We start from the raw sequence: 27,090 nt of genomic DNA, 5'->3' as shown, positions 1-27,090 counted from the left end.
AATTCTGTTTCTTTTGCGGTCTTATGGGGCACTCGATGGAGGAATGTGGCGATGGGATTCATGACCCTCGCACCTGTGAATGGGGGAGTTGGCTGCTATGGAACGGTGATCCGGTGAGGTATGCAATGGGAGGAAGGGGTATGGATGGAGGGGGTAGAGGAGGAAGGGCAGGGGCAGAGGTGCTAAAGGCGGTAGGCAAGAGAGAGGAGAGGGTAATGAGGGAAGGGGAAGTGAGGAATATGACTGGGAGACTGCTTCTGCAAGTCACCACTCGGGGGACGAGAACAGAATAGCACGCAAGAGGCTGGTATCTTCTGACGACACTGTCAATATCCATGGGCAAAACCTCCCTAATCTCGCAGGGAAGGTGGCCGATGCAGTTTTGTGCTTGGAGAATGGACCAGGCACTACTTCCACGGGTGCTACACCGACAACCCCGGGGAAGGTTCCTATTGTGAAGCGTCGGAAGCAAGATGGGAAAGAAGGTGGGGAAGGCATGGAGTTGTCATCTCAGGCGGCCTCCGACGGGGAGGACCGCCGAGCACAATGAGGACCCTTTGTTGGAACTGTCGTGGGATTGGCGATCCCGTGACAGTTCGAGAGCTCCCGATCTCGTGGAGGCTTGTGCGCCGACGGTACTCTGCATTGTTGGGACACAGCTTGCGAAGTACAGGGTGGAAGGTCTGGCAGGTAGCTTAGGTTTTTCTAGTAGCTTTGGAGTACCGAGTAGTGGTCGAAATGGAGGTCTCTGCTTGTACTGGAAGAATAATATAAATCTTGAAATAAAAACCTTTTCTCAGTATCACATTGACTCAGTAGTTACTGAGATAGGGAAGGACCCGTGGCGCCTATCATGCTTTTATGGGGCGGCGAATAGGAGTATGTGGTATAAAACTTGGGATACAATGAAGTTCTTAAGAGGAGAAAATACTTTGCCATGGGTTTGCATAGGTGACTTCAATGAGATTTTAAGGCCTGAGGAACAGCTAGGCCCAAATGAGAGGGATAGTGCACAGATTGCAGGGTTCAGAGAAGCTGTAGATGTGTGTGAATTGGCAGATATTGGTTACAAGGGACTGGATTGGACTTTTGAGAAAATAATTGTTGGGGGAGATCATTGCAGGGTTCGTATCGATCGGGCCCTGGCTACCCCGAGCTGGTCTTCTATGTTTCCTTTCGCTTCCCTCGAGCATCTAACAGCAGCAGAATCAGATCACAACCCTATTCTGTTATTTAATGAGCTGGAATCAAATAACCTGAGGCTGGCCTTGAAGAAGCCTTTCAGGTATGAGTGCATGTGGGAGCAGGAAGGATCATTCTCTGCAATAGTCGAGCGTGCTTGGCGGGGGGACCAACCAGCATCTAATGTATATGAACTATCGGAAAAACTGACGAACGTGGCAGCATCTTTGAAGCAGTGGGGACGAACCACTTTTGGTTCGGTCCGAGGGGAGCTCCGCGAACTATGCCGGAAGCTAGCGGATTTGAGGGTTGTACCCGATCATGTTAGACCGGGGGCAGAGGAGAAACAGGTCCAGGACCGGATAGTGGAACTGTGTTACAGGGAAGTGATCATGATGCGGCAACGGTCTAGGACCCGTTGGCTGTCAGAAGGAGATAGTAACACTCAGTATTTTCAGAAGAAGGCAAGTGCGAGGAGAGCAAAAAACACAATCACAAGCCTGACTAGAGTGGATGGTTCTGATACTTCTGATCCCGAGGAGATGGCTGGCATGGCCAGTAACTTCTATGAGCAGCTATACACCTCCGAAGGAACCATTGGCATCGAGGAGGTGCTCTCACATATACCATCTCAAGTGGATGGGGCTATGAATGCTCGGCTGAATGCTGTGTATATGAAAGAAGAAGTTAAAGAGCATTGTTTCAAATGTTCCCCAGAAAAGCTCCGGGCCCGGATGGTTTTCCGTCACACTTTTTCCAGAGGCACTGGGGGCTATGTGGAGACGAGATTACAGGCATGATCATACGGGTGCTCAATGGAGAGGACTCACCGGAGGATATAAGCCGCACGTTCATCGTTCTTATTCCCAAGATAGCAAGTCCAAAACTCTTAGGACAATTTCGACCTATAAGCCTTTGCAACGTGGTTAACAAAATCGCGTCAAAGGTCTTAGATAACAGGTTGAAGGTTATTCTCCCTGAGGTAATTTCTGAAGAGCAGTCGGCCTTCGTTCCTGGACATCTCATCACGGATAATTTTATAACAGCTTATGAATGCTTGCACTATATGAAGTCTAGAAGGACCAAGAGCAACCGGTTCTGTGCGCTTAAGCTCGACATGATGAATGCTTATGATCGGTTAGAGTGGTCCTATCTAAAGGCTGTAATGCTCAAGATGGGAATTAGCCCACGGTTCACGGAGACTGTAATGAGGTGCGTCTCATCCGTTTCTTTCTCGGTTCTGTTTAATGGAGGCATTATGGATGATTTCAGGACATCGCGAGGACTTCGCCAGGGAGATCCTATCTCTCCCTATTTGTTTCTTATTGCTGCAGAAGGATTATCTTGCTTGCTGAAGGCAAAAAATATAGGAGTATAGGGTTTGGCAGTTGCACCCACGGCTCCACCAGTCAATCATTTGTTGTTCACCGATGACAGTCTTCTGTTTTTTGAGGCAACAAGAGCGAGTACAGAGAAGGTACGAGACCTTTTGAAGATGTACTGTGATGCTTCGGGACAACGCATTAATACTGATAAATCCTCGATTTATTTTAGTAAAATGGTTCAAGAGCCACAACGTAATGAGATAAAGCTACTGCTTGATGTTCATAATGAGGCATTGACCGATAAATATCTAGGGCTTCCTACTGATGTTGGCAAGGCGAAAGAGGGATGTTTCCGGTACCTGAAGGACAGGATTTGGAAGCACATCCAAGGCTGGATGGAAAAATGCCTTTCGGCGGGAGGAAAGGAAGTTTTAATAAAGTCTGTTGCTCAATCCATACCAACATATTCCATGGCATGTTTCAAGCTCCCTCGTGGATTATGTGAACACATCAATGGTCTACTACGGAAGTTCTGGTGGGGTAGTAAGCAAGGCCAAAGAAAGCCAGCATGGGTCTCTTGGAGGACTATGTGTAAGCCCAAGTTCATGGGAGGTCTAGGCTTCAGGGCTATTGAGCTCTTCAATCTTGCCCTCTTATCCAGGCAGGTATGGCGTTTGCTACAGGAACCGGACACGCTCAGTGCTCGAGTTTTAAAAGCTCGATACTATCCACATGTGGACATACTTGATGCAGATTTAGGAGCCCACCCGTCACAGGTTTGGTGCTCGATACTTGAGGGAAGAGACATTCTTGCTCTTGGACTGATTAAGAGGATTGGTTCGGGGACAAACACACGCATCTGGGAGGAGAATTGGTTGCCACGGGACTACAAACTGCGGCCTATTTGCCCAATATCGACGAACCCACCCCAATTTGTTTCAGAACTCATTGATCCTATGACGAGGACGTGGAGGAGAGAGGTGATATAAGAACATTTTCTTGCACCGGATGTGGATGTGATTCTGAACATACCTTTGAACTCGAGGGTGCAACCAGATTTCTGGGCATGGCACTATGACAAAAAGGGGATTTTCTCGGTCCGTTCAGCATATAGAATGATCAATGCTATCAAGTTCCAAAGAGAAGATTGGCTTGAACACAGAGGAGGTCACTCGAACCAAGCGCGGGAGAAGAAGTCGTGGACTTCACTGTGGAAGGTTAAAGTTCCCTCAAAAGTTAGAATTTTTGCTTGGAGACTGTCCCATATGTCTTTGCCGATTGGTACTACAAGGCATGGAAGGAAGATGGCGGACACGCCGGCATGTTCTTTGTGTGGTGCGGAGAATGATACATGGAGGCACTCGCTTTTTGACTGCGGGATGGCAAGGTGCATGTGGGCGTTAGGCGAGGAGGAGATTGTTGAGCATGTGCTATCTAACACATCTGATGACCCTAGATTGTGGCTCTTCTGGCTTTTTGATACAATGAACCAAAACGAGTTAGCAAGAGTATTGGTCACCATGTGGGCCATTTGGTGGGCAAGGAGGAGGGCGATTCACGATGACGAATTTCAGAGTCCTTTGTCCACTATGTGCTTTATTAACAGATACTTGGAGGACCTGGCTATTGTCTCTGTAAGCAGACCCGCAGCAGGACGCTCACCACAACAGCGATCCCATAGATGGATTGCGCCATAAGGGGGTGCAGTAAAGATTAATGTGGACATCGCAGTTTCGCGAGATGGTAAAAGGGGTGCAGTCTCGGCGATTTGCAGGGACAAGGATGGGAAGTATTTGGGTTCTTCAGCTGTTACCTTTGATGGTTTGGTTGATGCGGCAAGCCTGGAAGCATTAGCATGCAGCGAAGCCCTTGCTCTGGCAAAGGACCTCAACATTTCCCATGTGATCATAGGTTCTGATTGCATGCAAGTGGTCTCAGATATTAGGGAGAAAGTGCTTTCATCTTATGCTGTAGTCATAGATGAGATAAGAGAGACTATGAAAGATTTTGTGAGTTCTAGTTTCAGGTATGAGTGTAGGGAGGCAAATGTTGAAGCTCATGCCATTGCCAAGGTTGCTTCATCTCTCCCTTCTGGTCGCCGTTTGTGGCTAGGGATCCTACTGAACATCACTTGTATTCCTTCCTCATTATCTTTTGAATAAAGCCCTAGTTCCCCTAAAAAAAAACTAAAAATTCCCTAGTCCCTAAAAAGTCTCTCCCTGTTTGTTTCCAGAGATTAAAAAGTCCCTAGTCCCTCTCTAGAGGTTATTAAATGACCATGTTACCCCTAGTATATAGAAAAATAACAATTAAGCAACACCATGGGGTGGCGGGCCAATGGGCGCATGAAGGGGCATTGTTGGAAAAGTCCTAAAAAAGACTCTCCTTGAGAGTCTTCTTCATTTAGTCGCAAAAAGCAACTTTTAGTAAATAGTAGTCCCTCCTATTTGGTTAAAAAGTCTATAAGAAAGACTTTTTCTAGTCCCTACATCAAAAAGTCCATGGAAACAAACACCCCTAAGTTTCCGCGCGTGAGTGCCACTAAAAATGTTTATGTTCTCTGCTCTCCGCACCGTATAGGAGCTCTCACGCTCTCTGCGTCAAATAGTCCACCAAACTCATAGGGAACCTAACCGAGCGAGTAAGAATGGGCCGCCCCAATTAGATAGTGTAGATATTAGATGTCTCCAGTTTTCTTTTACGTTTTTTCTGGCCTCTCATTTTTTTAAATGTTTGGAAATTTCAAAATTCATTCGATTTTTTAAAATGTTCACGTTTTCAAAATGTTTATGCTTTTAAATAATGCTTGTGTATTAAAAAAATATTGAAAAAATTGAAAAAAAAGTTGGTGTTTTCAAAAAATGTTCACAAAAATTGTTTAAAAAATACAACGGTCGAGTCGGTAATGGGCTGGCCCAGTCAGGATGCTGTGTGCGATACATTGACTATTTGATGCAGAGTGCGTCTAATAGGAGCTCCCCCAAAAACCTGACATCCAGATCTGACTCAGTTCAGCTTTTCCACCCAAAGCCTAGCCCAACTAAAAACGAGTATTTATTTGAAAAGTAGGTATACGGCAGCTTCTAGTCAGCCGCAGAGATGTTATGTACTCCCTCCGTTCTTAAATATAAATCTTTTAAAACATTTTAAATGAATTATAATATACGAATGTATGTAGACATATTTTAGAGTGTAGATTCACTTATTTTACTTTGTATGCAGTCATTTGTTGAAATCTCTAGAAAGACTTATATTTAAAAACGAAGGGAGTAGAAATTATGGTGACGTAGAGGAAAGAAATAGAAAGTAGGAAGATAAATTGGTTGGCTATAAATCTATAGACAATCAGTAATATGTTTACAAACAATTTACAAATGATGATTCTGGCATTGTATGGATGTCGTCTCTAATTCATACTCAAAAGTAAATAGACATATTATAAACAACCTGTTGTATGCGTTAATTGTCTGTTGTGGTGTATGCATATGACACGGAGCAGTACTATAGAAAATCATGTGTCTACATTAAGGTAATGTCCTTAGGAAGTACCTTTTGCAAGGGTTAGGACATCTTCAATGGGCTACTCCATTCCTCCCCCATATGTTTGAATAAAAAATGACATCTACCAAGCTCCCATTTCATCTCGGACAGTTTAGTCTAAACTGTATGATATCCCTCTGTCTAACCCCCTAAAAAAGGGGGGGAAGGGGAGGAGCAGGGGAGCCTGGACTATCTGCCACGTTGGTCAAACAGTCCGACCCCATAAAAATATCCCACCACTCCCACACCGCCTTCTCCTCACACATGGACCAAAATACCGTCGCCCCAGCCACCTCAAATGTCGCCACTGCCTCAACACCACCTCAACTAACAACCTCCGCCACCCACAAACTTCGAAGGTTGCTGCTGCTACAACACCACCCGGACAACTGCTGCTTGAATGGATCTGCCAGATCCGCAGATCCATCCGCCCTATCTGATATCTTGAGGTGCCATCGCCCACACCCACGACCATTATTGGGAGAAAATCAAATAGTATACAACACAAACCCGCTACACCAATAAGAAACCTCTAGTTGCAGGTGCGGCAGCGTGAGCTAAAGCTCCTCCACCACACCAACAAGATGGCTTAACCATGCAATGTTGTCGTGCTGATGGAGCCCGCATTCACGGCCTCCTAGTCCGGTTCGTTAACCGTTGACCTCAACTCTCACTACAACTTCATTGAGTCGTCACAGCTCATCTGGTAGCAGACACCCCAAAAAATGGCACCTCCGCGGACGACTGAAACCTGTTCGGTGGACCCTGACCCCCCCCCCCCCCCCCCCTCCACAAAGCTCGACGACAGAAGTTGTGCTGGTGCCAAGGAAACGTAGCTACATACTGGAGGTCATGAGTTCTATCATGAGATGAACCACTATACACCATTTGAATCGTTAGTGATTTGAGTGAAAGCTCCATCAATCATAAGTGGTATGCCATCAAATAATCCATGAAAATAATATTATGATGCATGTGACATATCAGTAACCATGCATCAAGTGGCGTGGATGTTTCTATCACATATGTTTTTCTTCCTACAATGTTGATCATATGATTTATGTTGCAATTCTTTCACCATGTGATTCATTGCTAGTCTAATTAACTTGGTGGCGACATTGTACAAGCAAACCAAGGCAAGGAGTTTACCATGCATCGTTGCAGGATCAAGTTGAATGCCCAAAGTAAATGGAGTGACTTGGGCAATTCACTCAAGATTGCCAACGTCAAAGCCAGGGGCCAAAGCTACATTGTTGGGCCGTTGTCAATTGACCCTGATGACCTGGCCAGACCTTGTTACATACATACAACCCATAAGAAAAATGGCATAGTGAAAAAATGACCCCAGTCCAAAAAATACCCTAATAGCCACATGGCAGTAGGCAACCAACCAAACAATACGCAGGCCCACTAGCCACTGTCGATGTCGATGGACGAGGCTTGCCTGCTCCCGTCCCGCTCCCATCCGTACTCCCGAAACGTTAAATTTGCATCGAACGACCCTTTTTTGGCCCAAAAAAACTCGCCGAGCTCTCGTATTTCCCTGTCCCCAATACGTATTCCCCTCCTTCCCCTTTCGCTTTACCTTCCGACAGCCGGCCGTGGGCAGCGGAGAGATCCAGTGAACCAGCTAGCGCTCCCCTCGATCTCGTTCTGTTCCCGTCGCTGCAGGCTGCAGCCGTCCGTCGGCGTGAAGGAGGGGCACGGTAAGCGAGTTGGCTTCAAGATTTTGCCCGCTGCTTGTCTCATCAGAGCGGTGGCGCCGCTCCCGTCCGGGATGTCGGCCCTCTCCTACTGCAAGACAGCCTCCGCCTCCTTGTTCGTTTTCGCGTCAAAGATCGAGGCTTGGAGTTGCCTGTGATGGGGACGGTGATGGTGGAGCTCGGGCGGGGATAATTGAGGTGTTGACAGTGGAGATGGCGGCGGCGGCGGCTGGGCGTCAGCCGCGGCGAGCGAGAAGGGTGTCCCCCATCCAGCGGCTCTTCCAGGCGTGTGGCGTCGTCTCCGGAACCCCTGCACCGTTCCCGTGCCTGCCGAGGTTGCCTTGCCCCGCTCCCTCCCTTGCTCCTCTGTACTATTTTTCTGTAGAATTCAGATGTCTCGCCTGATTTGTTGGCCCTTTAGTGTCTCATCTGAGCTTATTGTACTGTATGTAGCTACTGTTATTTGAGCACACAAGCACAAGGGGATATTGCAAATTAATTTGGTCTATACAGAGATTTCTTAAAAGCTCAAATTTTGTTGCGTAAAATTGTAGATCGAAATTAGTTTCTACATGTCCTTTATACCTAGCTAGCTGTGTTTAAGTTGACAATATTTTTGTATCATTGTTCTGTTCTGTACGAACTGAAGGTGCTCAGTTTGATTTTTTCTAAAAAGATATTTAATTTTAGGATCAACAAAAAGAAAGCATAGTTGAAATGCAGTGGATTCAGACTTGGAAAGGTGCAGGAAATGCTAATGATGATGTGTACTGATTGATTGAACTGAAATTTGATTAGCTGCTGGTGGTGATGTTTGGATACAGGACGAGGCCAGAAGAGGTTCAATGAAGTGAACAAATTACTCCTTACTTGGTTTGCATGCAAAGTCATATGATTGGGTTGATATTCATCTAGGTGACAGTGGCGCTTCATTACTGCAGCGATCAACTACTGGGTTGCTTGTCAGGTTAGGCAGAAAAACCTGTTTTGTTCGTATTACAGTGTGTACCTGATGAAAAACAAGCAAATACATGATGTCGATAGTATCCTTCAATCCATGGTCGTTTACTCATAGTTTCTAATAGAATTGCAAGCAAATACATGAGATAAAACTCTATAACATCGATTAAGTAGGCTTCTGTTCGAAGATTGGTAGATCTTGTCCTGGCATCCTCGTAGGGGTAGAGGTGCCAATGGTAAGATTATATGTTCTTGGAAGAGCGATAGATTCTGTCCTGGCATCATCATAGGAGTCTGTTGTTGGTGTTAAACACAATATATATTGTGTCACGTATGGAGAGTCCAAGACTTGGGCGTAGGATCTAGGATAGATGGTTGGTTCGGTTCAGATGTAATCTTATCTCCTGTAACTACTTCTATCTCTTGTTCTCCAAGTTGTATACCTCTTGTAATATCTCCAACCTATGCACTTCCAGGGAGGTTAAGGCCATGTCTTAAGTATAAGGTCATGTCTCCAGTAGCACTGGGATCTTAAGTATAAGCCCATATCTCCAGTAGCACGATTATGATTACGTGCAGCCTCAAATTCTTACACATAATATAATCTGTTTTTGAGACTTATTTTCATATGGGCTTTACATCCACATCGTATTTCGGGCCTACTGTAACTGAAAGAATCCTCTCTCTTATCTTCTGCGCGGAATCCTGTCAATTAAAATAAGTATCTTAGTGATCCAAAAGTAATATAACCAAAACTAAAAAAATACTCTCTCTTATCTTCGGATGCTAAAATCAATGGCTTTTGCATAATTGTTATAAAAGGAGTAAGCTTCCTCTTCAGATAAAAATTGCATGCCAAGCTTTGGTACCCTTTCATTAATGTAATCTGTTGCATTGCTAGGAGCAGTTTCATGCACATCCTATATGAATCAGTATTCACATTAGTTCATATGCATATGCTTGAAAGTTAGATATATGAAACAAGGTTCTCAACCAGATTGATGTTCCAAAATTGTACTGTAACTCTTTAATCCTCATAATCATATGACATGTCCTGTCTAGAAGGCTGCACTACTGGAATACTAAATGCAAACTAAATTATTCTACAACAGTCTGAATGTAAATCTATTGGAAATGGACATAATGTATTTTTTTAGACTAATATAGATTATGGATAAAGAACAATTAGACATCTGTTTTTTTTACATGTAGTACGCCGTGAATAACTACCAGATTCTTGTATATGTATAGCCAAAATTACATGAATCACCTAACAAACTAAGTTGTGCAAAACAGCTATTCCCAGTGTGTCTAGATGATTGTACAGTAGTTTCAATTGGATTTGAATAGATCTTATACAATCATGATCGGTTGATTTGTTTGTCAGCAGGGAAAAACAACCAATTCAACAAGAAGGGCGGGAACAACGAAAAGAGATCAAGAGGAATATGAGTCAGATTTCTTACTTTTGATCCTTCAGATCCATTGTCTTGTTGATGGTTCCCATAGTCAGTGCTCGAAGAAGAAGACATAGGGGATAATAGAGCCCCAGTCCGCTTGATGTTTGCACAATTAACGTTCTCCCAGAAATTAATTCATGGCGATCAGCTGCGATTGCAATTTTTCTTCTGCCTGTGATTTAAGATACCTCTGTTTTATGGGATGGGCGTCCTTTTTGGCGCGCAGAAGTGAGATTGGCGGACATATTCCCTCCAGATTTGTTTTTGCGGGCCTTTTCCGTCCAGAATCAATCGTGAGTATTACCTGCGGGAGAGTAAAATACGGAATACGTGGTCGTTTCCCCCTTTTTGGGGCCAGAAAAGGGACGTGAGGAAGGAAAATTGTGGCCAGCCGTTCGATGCAAATTTAACGTTTCGGGAGTATGGATGGGAGCACGGGATGGGAGCAGGCAATCCCCGTCCGATGTGGATCGATCCCATGAGTCCAGCGCCTCAAAAAAAGGAATGGACCAATTCGATCCTAGGAAAAGGATCGCTTGTGTTGATCAAAAGTGAAGAGAGTATAGAGAAATGAAGTGAAAGAGTGATTTCATTGATAATGACTGTAGGCTTTTATATGACCTGAACAGTCGCAAGTACATGTCTGTTACAATAGTCGCGTCGTTTAGAAAAGGCACGACGATGGTTAGAGAGACACAACGAATGGACAAAGCCAATATTCTAACTGCTAGATAGAATATTCTAAGGAATATGCTAATTTCCTAATTACTCTAAATCTAAAGATATTTTATTCCTAACACTCCCCCTTGGACAACGCTGTCAATAATCTTCATTGTCTTGAGTGCTGAAAAATCTTGCATTTTCTTGATTGTCTTGATCTTGTAACTTCGAGAATCCTTGATCTTATATTGTCTATGTTTTCCAAAAAATCCTGTGAAAAATATAAGGAAAACAAATAGAATTCGAATATATACTGTCAGGATAATTTATTATATCATTCAAACCTGTATGAGAAAATCCGTTGGAAAAACTCATAAGGAAAAATATATTTATCATCAGGGGATGATAATAAATAAGTTTTAGTTCTAGGAGTTTTCTCCCCCTGGGCTTTGCAAATTTCGTAGTCGTCTCATACCAATCCCATGAATACACTTTTGAAATGATGTTGCTGGTAAACACTTAGTGAACAAATCAGCAAGATTGTCACAAGATTTTATTTGCAAAAGATTAACTTTTCCATCTTTCTGTAATTGATGATGAAAAATAGTTTTGGGGAGATATGTTTTGTGATATTACTTTTAATATATCCCATATGCATTTGGGTAACACATGCGGCATTATCTTCATAGATAATGGTAGGTAATTCTAATGATTCGATTCCACATGATGTCTGAATATGATTTATCACTCTGCGAAGCCATACACATTCTCGCGAGGCTTCAAATAATGCAATTATTTCAGAGTGATTAGTGGAAGTTGCTACCAATGTCTGTTTTGTTGACTTCCATGAAATAGCAGTTCCATCATGTAAAAATACAAACCCTGTTTGTTCCACCGCAAAGGCAATGTCTGGTCTAGTAGAGTTTGCAAGTTACATTAGTGCTCCTATGGCACTGAGGTATGGAAACTCAAGTCCCAATACCTCCTCGTTGCCATCCCTAGGTCTAAAAGGATCCTTATTCATATCAAGGGATCGGGCGACCATGGGTGTTTTGGATGGATATGATTTATCCATGTTGAGTTTTTCTAAAATTTTCTGAATATAAGAGGGCTGATAGATGAGTATTCCTGAGGGAATAAGTTCAAGTTATGAACTTGAATAATATTTGGTTTCATCCAACTTTCCGTCTTGATATGATTGCGAGCACCTTTCATATATGGTATATACTTTGAGGATGAAAATCACTGGTATATACATAGGTCATGTAGAATCCAGCGAGGATTTTGTTAATAACTACATGTCTTCAAGCAATCATTATGTGAGTAATCTTTTTAAAGAAGGATCTCGTAGTCGATTTTACCACACAATATTTCGACTATTTTTAGTCATGGAGTGACTTTTGATGTTTTACACAATATATGTTGCGATTTGTTCATAAGTTCAGACTTTCAAGCCTTTAATGGACTTATATATAGATGTCTAAATTGGGTGATCCATATGAGTATGTAATCACTGAGTCTATTAACTGCATGGATGGTTTATTTGTAACTGCCAATAATTTTAATATCGAAACGTAATTCCACCTATACCAAGAGGGTACGTTACATCATAATTGATGTCAGGTCTCTGCATGAACCCTTATGCTACAAGCATCGCTTTTCATCACTTCATTGTTTTTGTTATGAAATAAAATTCATTTGTCTTCCGAAAAGGAAGATAATTATGAGGAGAATGTATTACCGTGATAAATACATCTCTTTTGTTAAGCGAGTGCTATTCTTATTTAATTGCTTCCTTCTAGTTGAACCAATATATGAATGCATTAGGCATTCTGCCATGGACTTTGGTTCGGGGCCCTAAAGGTTTTAGCAATTTAAGAACAAATATATGTCGACATATGTAGTCTTATGTTATATGATTTTGTTGAATCAATAGAATTTGTGGAAATAATATTTACATCTTTTAACTCCTCGTGATTTCCCATAAGAATGGAGTCAAGGTGTTTCGATGTCCCAACAATTCAACTTGTGTGCACATTTATGTTGGGTTTGGATGATGAGCATCCGTTATGTGTTATTCAACTTGAGGTCGAACTACATTTACTAGTTGAGGATATAATTTCCTCTTTTTTCCGCGGATGCATATGAGAAGTCATTTCTCATGTGACCATGTTTCTCCCCCTTTAGCTCTCATTTGGGGAGAATAGTGGTTGTATGAGGTACTTCCACTTTGTATGGCACATTGCTTGCATGCATAATGTGATTTGATGACGTCTTTGTCATAAGTAAATGTATTTGGCAGATTTGCAAACTGTTGCAAATATATATGATTGAACTTTAGGTTCACATTTTGAAGTACGTGAATATGAGGACTGAATGTCTATGACATTTCTAATTTCTTGGCATTATTTGTGGTACGAATCTCCCCCTAATGCCGAAAATGCCCTTATTTTAAATGTAATCAGCGTAAGGGCAATAACTAATTCTCTTGATGGGAGTTTAAAATATTTATGATTGACGGATAAATAAATAGTTATACCTCACATGGATCCCAAATTTATGTGAGGGCCCATGTACGATGGAGTGGTGATATCGGTATATAATCGAATTATTGCAGATGAGAAATACTTGTTTGATTTCCACGTACTTACTGCAAGGGGAAGCAATATGATATGCAGTTGCTATGATCTAGAATAGATCTGCGGTGTGTAAGACCGCATGTTTCCAACAAGATGTTGGCATATTAAAATTCTATAGAACTGGTCACATTATTAGTTTTATTCTTTTGATAAAGAATTTAGCTGCACCATTTTGGGTATGTACATGAGGTACTTAGTAAAAATCATACATGCTCGTGAAAACATCATTCAAATGGGTATAATCCATATGGTAGGATAATTTGCTCTTAATTTGATAATTTGAGCAATTAATTTAGGAACTCATGATTTTGTGGAGGTTAGAGACTCACATAAGATCATTTTTTAGATGTCTATTGATACCATGAATAAATGTCCCAGAAATGGTTGAGTAGTCCACATATATATTCTTCGATGTGTTCAAGAAATTTAAGTGGCTACTTTCTGAATTTTAAGATGAGAGTGTCCTAAAAATCAATTTTCTCATGGCATATGTGGTGCACATAAAATCTACTTGAGAATTTTTGCAGCTTTTAATTGTGACCAACAAAATGTTCATTAATCTTTCATATCATCCCAATTTTGGGGTCACCAAGGTGATCATGTCAAGTCTTGAATTTATCAAGACTTTGAAAAATTATTTTATACGCAACGTAAGGTATGGGTTTGATGTATGTAAAGTTTAATTCGGATGAGAATAAAGGGAATTTTTCAAGAGTTTGTTCCTCATATCCGTTGCTTTTTGTTAAAAGCAAAAATTCTGTCTTATCCACCTCTAATGTTTTAGATGGAAATTGTTAGATCGGATATATTTGAAACTTATAAGGGTACGAGTAGATTCAGGATACAAGAGTGCATTCCGAATTACGATAGTAGTACCCATAGGGAGTGTGAAAGTGGCTCTTCTTGAACCAATAATTGCTTTTTCTCTGTAAGAGTTTAGAAGTATGTTATTTCCCTTAAAATTGTATTAGTGGTAGCACTATCCACTAAACTTAACTCTTATTCCATCGGATTTTTCCCGTAAAAGTTCTATAGATAGAAAGAGAGCATTTTAGAATAAATCCTATCTTATTCATATATTCATAAAATTACATACAAGGTATTTATATTAAAAATTCAAATATAAATACATTACAATATTATGTCTGATTCACATAATATAATATATGTAGTCTGAAAGACTTTATTCTACTTGTTGTTATACAGTATATAACATTTTGTAGTATTGAAATAGCTAAATGACATCAACTTATTTACGGAGATTAAGTGAGGTCTCCAGAAACATCTTGGGTGTAATCCACAAGCATGTCTTCATCGAGGATGATATCGTCCTTCGGCTTGAATACTTCAATAGTGCTTTGAGAAGGACCAGCTTGAGGGTTATCTTGAATGGCGTTTTCTTTCCATGAACTTGTTCGCATTTTTCTCCATACTTCATGTATAGATCCACAAGGTGCTTGGGAATTCGGCATTGATTAGTACGATGATTCATGCATCCACACCGTTGACAAGTTGGAGAGCTATCATTATGATCATGTTTCTTGAAATGATCTTTCCCCTTAGTTTGACCGTTGTTCTTTTTCCATTTTCCCTTGAATTTCTGGAAGTTCCTTTTACGGTTTCCAAATTTACTATTAGAATGAGCATTAGCATGTGCTTCAGGGATAGGCATGGCACCCGTTGGGTGAGCATTATGATTCTTCATGAGAAGTTCATCATGCTTCTCGGCCTGAAGTAATGTGTATATGAGCTCCGAATACTTTGTGTATTTCTGTTGGCGATATTGCTGTTGCAATATCCTCATCGAGGGATGGAATGTGCATAAAGTTTTCTCTATTAAGTCTGCATCTGAAACTTGTTGATTGCAAAATCTTAGTTTGGAGTTAATTTTATATGCACGACAGAATTATATGCAGCAACGGACTTAAAGTCCTGAAACCTTATAAGAGACCATTCTCTTTGGGCTTCCGGCAACATTACTGCTCTTTGTTAGTCATATCTCTCCTTGAGGGAGTCCCATAAAGCTAAGGGATCCTCCTCCATCAAATATTCAGTTTTTAAATCAGGATGGAGATGGTGCCTTATGTAGTGCAATGCTGCATACTTTACCACTTGAGGTATTTCTGGAGCATTTTCAGGGGGTGCGACAATGCAAGGACCGAGGCTACGTCCACTTAAGAATATTTTCATATCCATGGCCCATGATAGATAGTTACTTCCATCTATTTGTAGTTCTTGGAATTCTTTCTTATTGATGTCAGCCATATTTCCTGCATGTATGATCATGCATTTGATTAATTTTACTTGATAGTAAAATTTATTTTGGTAAACAACAAATATGTTCTAGAGGATATGTTCTAGAGGAACACTTATAATTTGTAAGCCATATATGTGTATATCATCGAATTTTGATATATTTGGAAGAGCACTATGGGGGCATAAAAAATGCCTCTGAGTAATAGGCAAACTGTAATATACAGTAGAGATGCCATTACTGTGTGATTGCACAAATATAATTCAAGATAATCACATATTTTATTTGGCCTTTTTATCTCATATTAATGAGATAATATTGCAAGTATAAATTATTTTTTCAAATGCAAAATAAAATTGTTGTACCAAATAACATGTCATAATATGCTAAAGGCAAATATATAACATGTCATATTTCAATTTTTAATAGACATAAGGTCTATAGAATATATATGTACAATAGAATACATTGTCGAACTAAGCATAGTACGAACTGGAGGTGCTAGACATTAATTTAAAGCACACTAAGTACAGATAGAGTGGCAGATCTGCAGCTTCCCAGAAATATCGGACTACTGCTAAATCACCTAATTAAATCAGCATGTTATTTATTTAACATTAGCATGGCACGTAAGGCCTTTTGGCCCACAAGCCTGTGTCGGCACCGCTTGGACCAGCAGGTCAAAAGGGGAACGAGGAGCAGTGGATAAGGTTTAGGCCTGTACGAGCGCCGCCTCCCCTTATTTTCCTATCGCCCCTTCATGCTTCATGCCGGCACCGTGGGTCCGTGGTCACCAGCGACTTCAGCGTTGGCTCGTCCCCTCGGAAGGGTCGTCGGGGCGCAGTTCTCCCAAGCGGTTGGTGAGGCTGAGGAGAGCCGGGGACTGTGGGCACGGCTCGAAACCATGGCGCAGGCAGTAGTATACCGGCGAAAGGTGTGCCGCGACCGCGAGTTCCACGCTGCCGGAGTCGTGCACGGGCTCGTCGTCGAACTCGCGCTCTGGTCGTAGATGAGCCATCCGGCGCTGGGTCCGCCCAGCAGCCACTCCATAGGCCGAACGGCGGATTCAGGAGGCAGCGGCACTAGTTGTCGGCGTCCGCGCTGAAGTTGGAGGAAGAGGCCTCATTCTGCGTTCGGCACTGCGGAAGTTTCCGGCGCGGCAGCGGCCCTGATACTTGGTCCAGGGGCTCCAGGGTAGTTGCGGCGCTGCACCCAGCGGTTGCTGCGAAGGCGGCGGCGGGCGCCAGGCGGCGTCGGGGTAGCCAAAGGTTTCCGCAGTGGCGGAGGCGGCGGTGGAGGCCGTCGTTTCTGTCCGGACGACCGTGACACCGAAGGCTTAATGCCCGGCGACCGTCGGAGTTCCATCGGCGAGTAGCAGCGAGAGCGAAATTCCGGCGAGGAAAACGAGAGTGCCGGTGCTCTCTGGCCACAAAGCGAAGGAACAAGCAACATCCGGCAAGAAAATCATCAGTTTCTCACCTTTCTTCTCCGTTCTCTCCTGTAGCCTATTTGCTCTAGTCAGAACAGTGCTTGATAACGTGAAGAGAGTATAGAGAAATGAAGTGAAAGAGTGATTTCATTGATAATGACTGTAGGCTTTTATATGACCTGAACAGTTGCAAGTACATGTCTGTTACAATAGTCGCGTCGTTTAGAAAAGGCACGACGATGGTTAGAGAGACACAGCGTATGGACAAAGCCAATATTCTAACTGCTAGATAGAATATTCTAAGGAATATGCTAATTTCCTAATTACTCTAAATCTAAAGATATTTTATTCCTAACAAAAAGAAAGGAAAAGGATTGCTCGTTCCTCATTGCCTCGCTGACTCATTCACGGCTTGATGCACTCGTTGCTCTTGCGTTCGCCTGAACCTCCGCCGCCTGACAGCTCCCAATCTCCACTCCCCCCTCTATAAAAAAAATTCAAGATGCGTTCTGGAGATTCCATCCGTAAGTGACACTAAATCCAACTTCTTCATCTAATTGCTATTCTATTATGATTAAAATTCATATTATCTTAGGGTTTGTTCGACGTGTTGATTTTTTAATAATTGCTCGAAGGTCTGTGTGGGTAACCTAATCACATCGATTACACAATTTAGATTAGGCCTCAAGTCACATCGCATCGAAATGTCATGTGTAATTTTTTAGTCACATCTCATCATAATCACAAGCTACACATTTTATAGTCATATATTATTGCTACTTTGTTTTTGAGGGGATATTTTAGTGTTGCTTGTTCGTGTTGATCCCAGTGACCTTTTATCCTGGCTTCGCTCCTAGCCAAAGGTGGATCAAGCTTCCAAGTGGATGCAGATGAATGAGTGGATGTGGAATTTGAGTTGGAGGGGGGGGGGGGGGGGGTTACACCGGCAACTTGTGTGCCAAGGTCGAGGGGAGGAAGTGGGAGAATGAGATGGCAAAGCACAATAGGGTGGCGATCCAAATGTCAGATAAGTGGAGGACATCATAGCCAAAAAGAGGTGGCAAGTGCCAAAAGAGATGAACCCAAGGAAGAAAAGAAGGATGAGAGGTTCAAAAGATTCATGGAGATACAAGCAAAGAATGTTGAAACCAAGGAGAAGATGCTTGCACTTGAGAGTTGAGATGTTCTCTGAGGAGTCCAAGGACCTGCTCGTCAACATCGCCAACTTGGATGACGATGCGGTGATGTGGTTTTGCGGTATGCATAGCAACATCTATGTGTGCTTTGCAAATGGTGATGAGCATTGATTTATGTTGTTTATTGTTGCAAATTGTTGAATCAAAACTATAAACTTTATTTGAATTGTTTGTCACACACAACTTACCAAATTATTTGGAAATTGTTGTTGACTATTGCAAATTGATGAAATTTGAGTTAGAAAAAAAAGAGGGGGCACACAAGTAGGAATTTTGTGTGTGTGTGTGGGGGGGGGGGACACTGCTAGATACCCCCTCTCGCGGCAGACAAGCAGTGGTGTCCGTGAAAGTAGGGGGTGTCCATCGAGGGATGTCGTGAGAGATGGCCTTACTCCCAAGTATCTCTGGTGGCAACACGTGTTGCTATGCATGTGCGCCACTTGTCAGCACCAGAGAGCCTTGGGAGATTTTGGTACACCTACGTAGCGACATACGAAAAGAATGCTTACGTAATGAGTTGGCAGGTTTTTATTGGTATTAGTTGGGAGCACGGGTCCATCCTAAAATTCGGGGGGGGGTGGGGGGGAAGAATTCTATGAGACCAGGTCTCACGCGAGACCGATCCTGATGAATGACACGCGGCATTCACAAATCACAAAGCATCTGGGGGTGGGAGATGCTTTGTGATTTGTGAATGCCACGTGTCATCCATCAGGACGGGTCTCACCTGCTAACCGTGAGACCTGGTCTCATACAATTTTTTTTCGGAGGGGGTGGGGTGGGGGGGGGTGCAGTTTAGTTAGTAAGGAAGGGAATTATGTAGGTTTACGTATAAAGCTTTCGTAGGTGTATCATTTTTGGGGTGGGGAGTGGTGGTGGTGGGAGGAAGCTAGTTACATGGTTTCTTTAGAGATCCAAGTTTTAATTGAAATATCTTTTGAACCGAACGTTCAAATTATGAATTGTTTCAATCAATGTGTTCCTCGTGTCGATACATTTCAAACTAGATCCCTGTGTTGATATCTTCGACAAACTTCCCCCTTGTCATTAGCCAATAAGTTTATTGCCAATTTTTACTCACAAAATGTTAACTTTTATTTTCTCCGTCTCTCAAACGTCATATATTCATTCATTTGTGAAAAAAAATGTGCAAGTGAGCCTTACTCATTGAATCGGAGTGCACGCAAATTATTGGATCTTGTATATCCAATAGCATGCAAGTCAAATATGCATGTGGGCTTATTAGCTAGCTAAACCTAAGCTGGCCGAGTCATGCATGGGGGGGGGGGGGGGGGGGTTTACACCGGCAACTTGTGTGCCAAGGTCGAGGGGAGGAAGTGGGAGAATGAGATGGCAAAGCACAATAGGGTGGCGATCCAAATGTCAGATAAGTGGAGGACATCATAGCCAAAAAGAGGTGGCAAGTACCAAAAGAGATGAATCCAAGGAAGAAAAGAAGGATGAGAGGTTCAAAGGATTCATGGAGATACAAGCAAAGAATGTTGAAACCAAGGAGAAGATGCTTGCACTTGAGAGTTGAGATGTTCTCCGAGGAGTCCAAGGACCTGCTCGTCAACATCGCCAACTTGGATGACGACGCGGTGATGTGGTTTTGCGGTATGCATAGCAACATCTATGTGTGCTTTGCAAATGGTGATGAGCATTGATTTATGTTGTTTATTGTTGCAAATTGTTGAATCAGAACTATAAAATTTATTTGAATTGTTTGTCACACACAACTTACCAAATTATTTGGAAATTGTTGTTGACTATTGCAAATTGATGAAATTTGAGTTAGAAAAAAAAGAGGGGGCACACAAGTAGGAATTTTGTGTGTGTGTGTGTGTGGGGGGGGGGGGAGGGACACTGCTAGATACCCCCTCTCGCGGCAGACAAGCAGTGGTGTCCGTGAAAGTAGGGGGTGTCCATCGAGGGATGTCGTGAGAGATGGCCTTACTCCCAAGTATCTCTGGTGGCAACACGTGTTGCAATGCATGTGCGCCACTTGTCAGCACCAGAGAGCCTTGGGAGATTTTGGTACACCTACGTAGCGACATACGAAAAGAATGCTTATGTAATGAGTTGGCAGGTTTTTATTGGTATTAGTTGGGAGCACGGGTCCATCCTAAAATTCAGGGGGGGGGGGATTCTATGAGACCAGGTCTCACGCGAGACCCATCCTGATGAATGACACGCGACATTCACAAATCACAAAGCATCTGGGGGTGGGAGATGCTTTGTGATTTGTGAATGCCACGTATCATCCATCAGGACGGGTCTCACCTGCTAACCGTGAGATCTGGTCTCATATAATTTTTTTCCGGAGGGGATGGGGTGGGGTGGGGGGGGGGGGGTGCAGTTTAGTTAGTAAGGAAGGGAATTATGTAGGTTTAGATATAAAGCTTCCGTAGGTGTATCATTTTTGGGATGGGAAGTGGTGGTGGTGGGAGGAAGCTAGTTACATGGTTTCTTTAGAGATCCAAGTTTTAATTGAAATATCTTTTGAACCGAACGTTCAAATTATGAATTGTTTCAATCATTGTGTTTCTCGTGTCGATACATTTCAAACTAGATCCCTGTGTTGATATCTTTGACAAACTTCCCCCTTGTCATTAGCCAATAAGTTTATTGCCAATTTTTACTCATAAAATGTTAACTTCTATTTTCTCCGGCTCTCAAACGTCATATATTCATTCATTTGTGGAAAAAAAATGTGCAAGCGAGCCTTACTCATTGAATCGGAGTGCACGCAAATTATTGGATCTTGTATATCCAATAGCATGCAAGTCAAATATGCATGTGGGCTTATTAGCTAGCTAAACCTAATCTGGCCGACTCATGCATGCATGTTGCTGCGGCCAGCGGCTAATGATAAGGGGTGATGAGGACGGCCGGTAAGTCGGACAATCGATCGACGAACAATTCAATTTGTTTGTTTCGGTCATGCACCTTCACGGACTACAACTACTTTGCACCGTTGCTAAGCCACCGCGACATCTCGATCGTTTGACGCTTAATTTCTTGTGGTCGTGCTCCGGTAAGGCGGGTTTCCCGGGCCGTGTTCGCTAAGCGTCGTTTCATTAGGGTTTCCTTGCCTTGGGATCTCATTAACCCAGATTCTTTTAGATCTTATCCGGTAACCCCATAGCCTAGTGCTGGCGTTGTTTAACGACGGACAAAGACCATATGCCTTAGACTAAGGACACATCAAGAGCCATCCAAAGCTGATCTATATCGGTCCGTGGGATGGTCTGGATGCAATTTCTTCCGCAAAATAAAGACAAAAGTGTGGGAGCTTGGTGGGAGTCCCGACATGCGAAACATACGAATCCGACACCCCAGGCCCACCCAAAAACCCTTCCCGGCCTGACACTGTGACTCCATCCTTCCCATTTTCTCTCCTTCCTTCTTTCTCTCTTGCCATCGCCGTCGTTCCATCACCCTGGCCACAACGCCACACCCTACTGGAAATCTGCGTCTTCCTCACCTCCGGCGATCCAGTAGGGCTCCCTGCTGCTTCTCCTCTGTCTCCGTTCAACCCCCTGTCCTCCGACCGCCCGCCAGATACCATCCTCTACCATGCCCGACAACTGTTCGATGAATCGCCAGAGCTGAAAATAGTTGTCCTTCTTGTTTGCAGCAATGGATTCCGATTTGGAGTACATATACGAGCAGTATGTTGAGTCCTCCGACGGCTCATCGGACGAGGAGTACTCCGATGAGACCGCGATGATGCAAGCGATCCTTGAAAACGCGGAGCGTGCGAAGGATCATAAAGGGCTCGATTAAGGGTCATCGAGTGCTCAACCGCAATAGGGCGCGCGGGCATTTGACACTGATGGCCGACTAGGTTGCCCCTGATCCACTAATCGCCGATCATTTTCACTAGCGTTTTCAGATGCGCAACATGATCGTCGAGGATGAGGGTGGCGATGCTGCCGCAACTCTGGAATTTGAGAACATGGGTGATTCTATCCAACTTTCGGACCAGAATCTGACCACATTTGAGGAGTTTATTCAAATGCATCAATAAATTTTGCATCGACTAACTCACGAGTAGCTCAAGGAAGATCTGATTGAGCATCAGTGGGCGGTGAAAGGGGATTACAATGTTGGGATGTAAAGTATTTGAACTTTTTAAAATTTGAACTAGTGCTGCATGCGGCTATGTGAACTTCTGTGCCCTTTGCGTGCGGCTATTTGAACTTCTGTGCCATTTGCATGCGGCTATTTGATCGTGCGGACTAGGAAAAAACTCCGAAAGGCCAGATGTATGTGGCTACGGTTGGATGTCGACCTCACGCATCCGTGTCCGCGAACGGATGCGAGGCGTTTTTTGGTGGTTGCCCTTGGAGATGCCCTAATTTTAGTCTCATGCATAGAATAAAGATCAATTCAACAGCGGCATGCATAGGCTACGAGAGAAAAACTAGTGCTTAGAAATTAAATTTGGATTATTCCCTTTTTCAGGTGGGCGGGGTTTCATTCGCTTTTTGATAAGGATTAGATTTTGGTTTGGCTATGCTATATCCTTGATAAGAAAATGTGCCATTAAAAGTTATAAAAACTTTTTTCCGGATATACCAACCAAAGCACATCCGGAAAAAGGTTTTAGAATTTTTATTACTGCAATACCTGTACGCCACTTCGGTGGAAAAAGGTTTTAGAATTTTTATTACTGCAATACCTGTACGCCACCCCACCGAAGGCAGACAACTCTTCCTGACTGCCTACCGGCTTAGCTCCACCACTTAGACTGTCGTGCTAGTACCACATCTGCCACCCAGCTGATGAAGAGATTTCTAGGTAATAAAAATATCTGACGTCTTATCGCTGAAACGTGGTTTTTATCGAGCTAACGTGGTTTTTATCGCTGATGGTCACTGCTATATTTCGTCAATTGTTGTTTTTATTTTATTTTTCTCTTCGTCTAGGCATAGTTTTGGTCTTGTATGACTTTGTTTTTTACCGGCATGATCATATTGTATGTGTCGTGTTGATTGTGTGCATCTTAATTATGCAGAGGCCGAATGTGTATTCATTATGATTGTATCCCTTGATACTACATTATGAGTCAAATAAAAACACCATTTATCAAAATAATAATAATATGGTTAATTAGCAAACTCAATATTCACATAGAGCTAAGTTCTCGAACAATCAGGCAACCGGAACCTGTAGTTCCAGGATTATGTTTCCTCCGGGAACTCCACATCCCGTCAGACAATAAGACACTTCAACACTACGGCCATTACAGGCATTTACGTGCTAATTTACGTAGCATGCATGTAGCTGCACGCCTGCACCCATCGACTTTGGTGAAGAAATAATTTATTTTATATACCACTCACAATAATACATCCATCACACTACAGTCGATAATATCAGATGATGCATGCACCATCTCGTGCATTTACTTACAACAACTAAGAATTAGCGGACGCTAGTTGGGGGCGTAGCACTTCTTCCTGATCTCTCCCTCGGCTCCGGTGAGCACGCCGATGTCGCCCATCTTGATCATGGACGCGCTGAAGTCCTTAAAGAACTCGCCGTCGAATTTGCCGGTGGCGATGCGCTGGACGTAGTCCCTGGTGGTGTTGTCGAAGAGGAGCGCCGCGTCGGAGCGGAAGAGGCCCCTCCGCTTGGCGACGTGGCGGTAGTAACTGGTGTCGAAGGTCTTGAAGCTACCGGGGTCCATCTCAGACAGCATGGTGCGGTCATCAACGCTCTTGCACTTGAGCCTCAGCTTGTCGGCGTACTCGCTGTCCAGAGACTGGTCGACGAGGGCATTCTCGCCGGTGTTGTTGTAGAGCCGGTCGGCAAAAGACGAGCAGTGCGCCGTGCCGAGCGTGTGGGCGCCGGAGAGGACGACGAGGTCCTTGAGGTCGAGGCCCTTGGAGGCGAAGATCTTGGCGAGCAGAGGGACGTCGCCGGAGGCTGGGGGCAGATCTTTGCTAGCCTCCGTGGCACTGGACACCCTGCCGTCTCGCCTGCCTAGGACCACCGGCCAGAAGGGGCCCTTAGCCAGCACGACAGCGTCACGGGACATGAGGGTGAGCACGTCGGCGCAGGAGACGATACCCGGGCACGCGGCCTCGAGCTTGGCCTTCACCCGCTCCACGGAGCCGAATCCTCGCAGGCTTTTGTTGGGCTTGGCGTCCTTCTCCGCCACGTTGCCGTCGGTGGATTCGAGCAGGACAGAGGCGTCACAACCCTGCAATTTAATTTGCGTTGCATGTAAGTATACATTTCATGATCAATAGCAGCAGAACAGGCTAGGCCAGTTACGTACCCTGACGAAGCAGTCGTGGAAATGGAGGCGGAGAAGCGGGCCGGCGAGGCTGGGCGCGGCGGCGATGATCTTGGCCATCTCGTCGCGGATGATCTTCTCGGCGTCCGGGCATGTCTTGGTGTAGAAGCCGATCTCCAGCTGAGCCACGGCTGCCGAGCTAGCTGCGAGAGCCAGCAGGGCCAGAGGGAGCAGCAAAGACCTGACCGCCATGGACCTTAACCAATTGCACGATCGAACTAAGCTCCAATTACGGACAAGAATGTTTCAGTACTAGCAATCTATGTCGAGGGAATGGACGGATGATGTGAATATGCCCTGGCAATGCCTGTATTTATACATATGCCGTCCGGTTACGTAGTCTTGGGTGCATGCCAACCTGTTTTCTATGTGCGCAGGCATGTGCTAACTACCATCTCATTACAACCGCCTCAGTTATCAACTGATTCAGACGCGGCTAAACGGCCAAGTCAATGCAGAAAAAAGGGGAAGAAAATAGATGTCGCCGAGGCCGTTCAATCGTTCGTGATTGGCGTCCAGCGTAACATGCCATGAATCTATCATCTGTACGTGTCTGAACGAGTTTCAGCGGATGGGAGGGCAATTATCCGATAACTGACAGAGGATGTAATATGCACCAAGGGAATAACCTTCTGTGGCGCCATGTGCCTGAACGATGATTAGTTTGGGCAGGCAGTATATCTAATGATATCTCTACAGAATTTCCATGGGTGACTTGTTGCTTCAAGTCGAAAGCTCCTACTTCGTACGCCAAGGCACGCCAACTACACCCCCTCTACAATGCGTTCTCACTTAGCGTGTCATTGCAAGGAATGAGTTTTCGCGGCAGAAATGGGATGGTAGTGCATGGTTACTTGGTTAGAGCATCTCTGACCGACCCGTCAAAAAAAATTAGAGGAGTAAAAAATCGGTTTTGCTCGTTTCAACTGCACCTAAGCGATCCTTATATCCTTTAGAGGAGTAGAACTTTTACTCCATGGCCGCCCCGACGCTCAACTATACTCGGCCGGCCATCCGTGAAGTAATTTTTTTCCTCCTCCTCGATCGCCTTTCTCCCCCGCTCGGCCACATCCATTCCGGCGCTGCCCTTGTTGCCTCTGTCGGACACCACGCGCCACTGCCGACACCCCGTAGCATCGCCGACCTTCGGCCACCAAAGTCCAACAAGATTCCGGCGGTTCTTTTTTGTTATTTTTTTTGTCCTTTCCATCATCTCTGGCCACGACGAGGCTCCTTTTTGTCGTCCCTAGCCCGGCGGCGGTCCTCCCATCGTTCCCGGTCATGAGCAAAGATGCAACAGGGAGGTGGAGCACACACACATAGGAAAAGTTATATACAGAAAAGAGGATGGGTTTTGAAAACAGCGAGCGGTTGGGTGCGGCGCCTGACGACGCGGGCGGCGTCCTTGCCCTCCCCGGCGACCTCGGCACGGCTGGTGCTTGGGTTCAGGTCCGGCGGGGTCCCTGCGGCTCTCCGGTGTGCCCTTCCCTAGTGAAACCCTCTGGGTCAGTGCGGGAGGCGCGCGGAGGCAGTTTCTGGGCCTTGGCGGAGGACGAGTCCGACGAGGAGGATGGGACCTCCTCGCCGCGGCTTGCTCCACCTCCGGCGGGCGCGACGCTGGGCGATTTTGTCTAGGTGGCGGGGGCGGGCTGCGCTGGTCGGGGAGGCCATCGCAGGCGCTTCACTCTGGGCGGTGGCTGGTCGCGTGCGGTTGCGGTGCTGGCGGCCGCCGTCGTCCCCGGCTCCGGCCCCGCGGGGGCTTGCTCTGCGGTTCCTTTGCCTGTGCAAGTGGCCGGCCCCGACGTGGCTGTGGAGGCTCCAGAGGAGTGGCCTACGCTCCCCACCTCGTCTTATCCGGTGGTGGAGGCGGCGGCGGAGGTGGTGGAGATGGCAGATGCGCTAGGGTTGGCACTAACGCGCGTCGAACCTCCCCTGCCCTGTCGGCTGGGCCTGGTGTCGCCCGTTGGGCCTGGGCCGGCCTCAGTTGGCCCAGTGGACCAGATGCCCTCCATGGCGGGGTCTCCTGCAGCAGTTGGGGGGTACTCGGATGCCGGTGTTGGGCCTGGCCCTTCTCTGGCCCATTCCCCCGGCCTGCCTTGCGGGGGGCCCGGGAGCCCGTGAGGTCGCGCTTTTATATGGCTGCGCAGGGGCTCGCGTGATCCCTCACTAGGGTTTCCGGCTCTCCCCAGCGAGGTGCGGCGCTTCGGCCTTTTCGCTAGATCCCTCTCCCCCTTCCTCCTCCTTCCCCTCTCACCCTCTCCTTCGCCGCGATGACGGCCATGGGTGACAGGCGGGCGGACAAGCGGCCGATGGAGGCTCTGGTTCCTGAGGCAGACCGACGGCGTGAGAAGGCATTGCGGGAGCAGGCGAAGCGCGAGTAGAGGGCCAGGGCGACGGGCCGGGAAGATGGCGGCGGCGACTTCGAGCAAGGT

General features: G+C 45.0%; 2 protein-coding genes, 1 long non-coding RNA gene and 1 pseudogene across 3 annotated transcripts; 2 read left to right on the top strand and 2 right to left on the bottom strand.

Annotated features, from left to right (window-relative positions):
* The first annotated feature begins 905 nt into the window (after nt 1-905).
* On the top strand, nt 906-1,982 carry LOC147958822 (uncharacterized). The gene has a single exon (XM_087532320.1). It carries the CDS (start codon nt 906-908, stop codon nt 1,980-1,982), a length of 1,077 nt encoding a protein of 358 aa, XP_087388446.1.
* A 5,574-nt stretch (nt 1,983-7,556) lies between these two features.
* On the top strand, nt 7,557-10,419 carry LOC125523610 (uncharacterized). Its single transcript, XR_007290306.2, has 3 exons — nt 7,557-8,085; nt 8,575-8,717; nt 10,101-10,419. It is a non-coding gene; the product is annotated as an uncharacterized LOC125523610 (long non-coding RNA).
* Nucleotides 10,420-14,731: 4,312 nt separating this feature from the next.
* On the bottom strand, nt 14,732-15,755 carry LOC147958821 (uncharacterized; annotated as a pseudogene).
* Nucleotides 15,756-23,662: 7,907 nt separating this feature from the next.
* LOC125522199 (peroxidase 1) lies at nt 23,663-24,958 on the bottom strand. Its single transcript, XM_048687285.2, has 2 exons — nt 24,641-24,958; nt 23,663-24,562 (listed from the first exon to the last, which is right to left on the bottom strand). Exons 1-2 carry the CDS (start codon nt 24,848-24,850, stop codon nt 23,792-23,794), a joined length of 981 nt encoding a protein of 326 aa, XP_048543242.2. The 5' UTR covers nt 24,851-24,958; the 3' UTR covers nt 23,663-23,791.
* Nucleotides 24,959-27,090: the final 2,132 nt, after the last annotated feature.

This window comes from Triticum urartu, chromosome 7A, assembly GCF_056163025.1.
Source record: "Triticum urartu cultivar PI428250 chromosome 7A, HENAU_Tu73, whole genome shotgun sequence".
NCBI lineage: Eukaryota > Viridiplantae > Streptophyta > Magnoliopsida > Poales > Poaceae > Triticum > Triticum urartu.
This window is presented reverse-complemented; position numbering and strand designations above follow the sequence as displayed.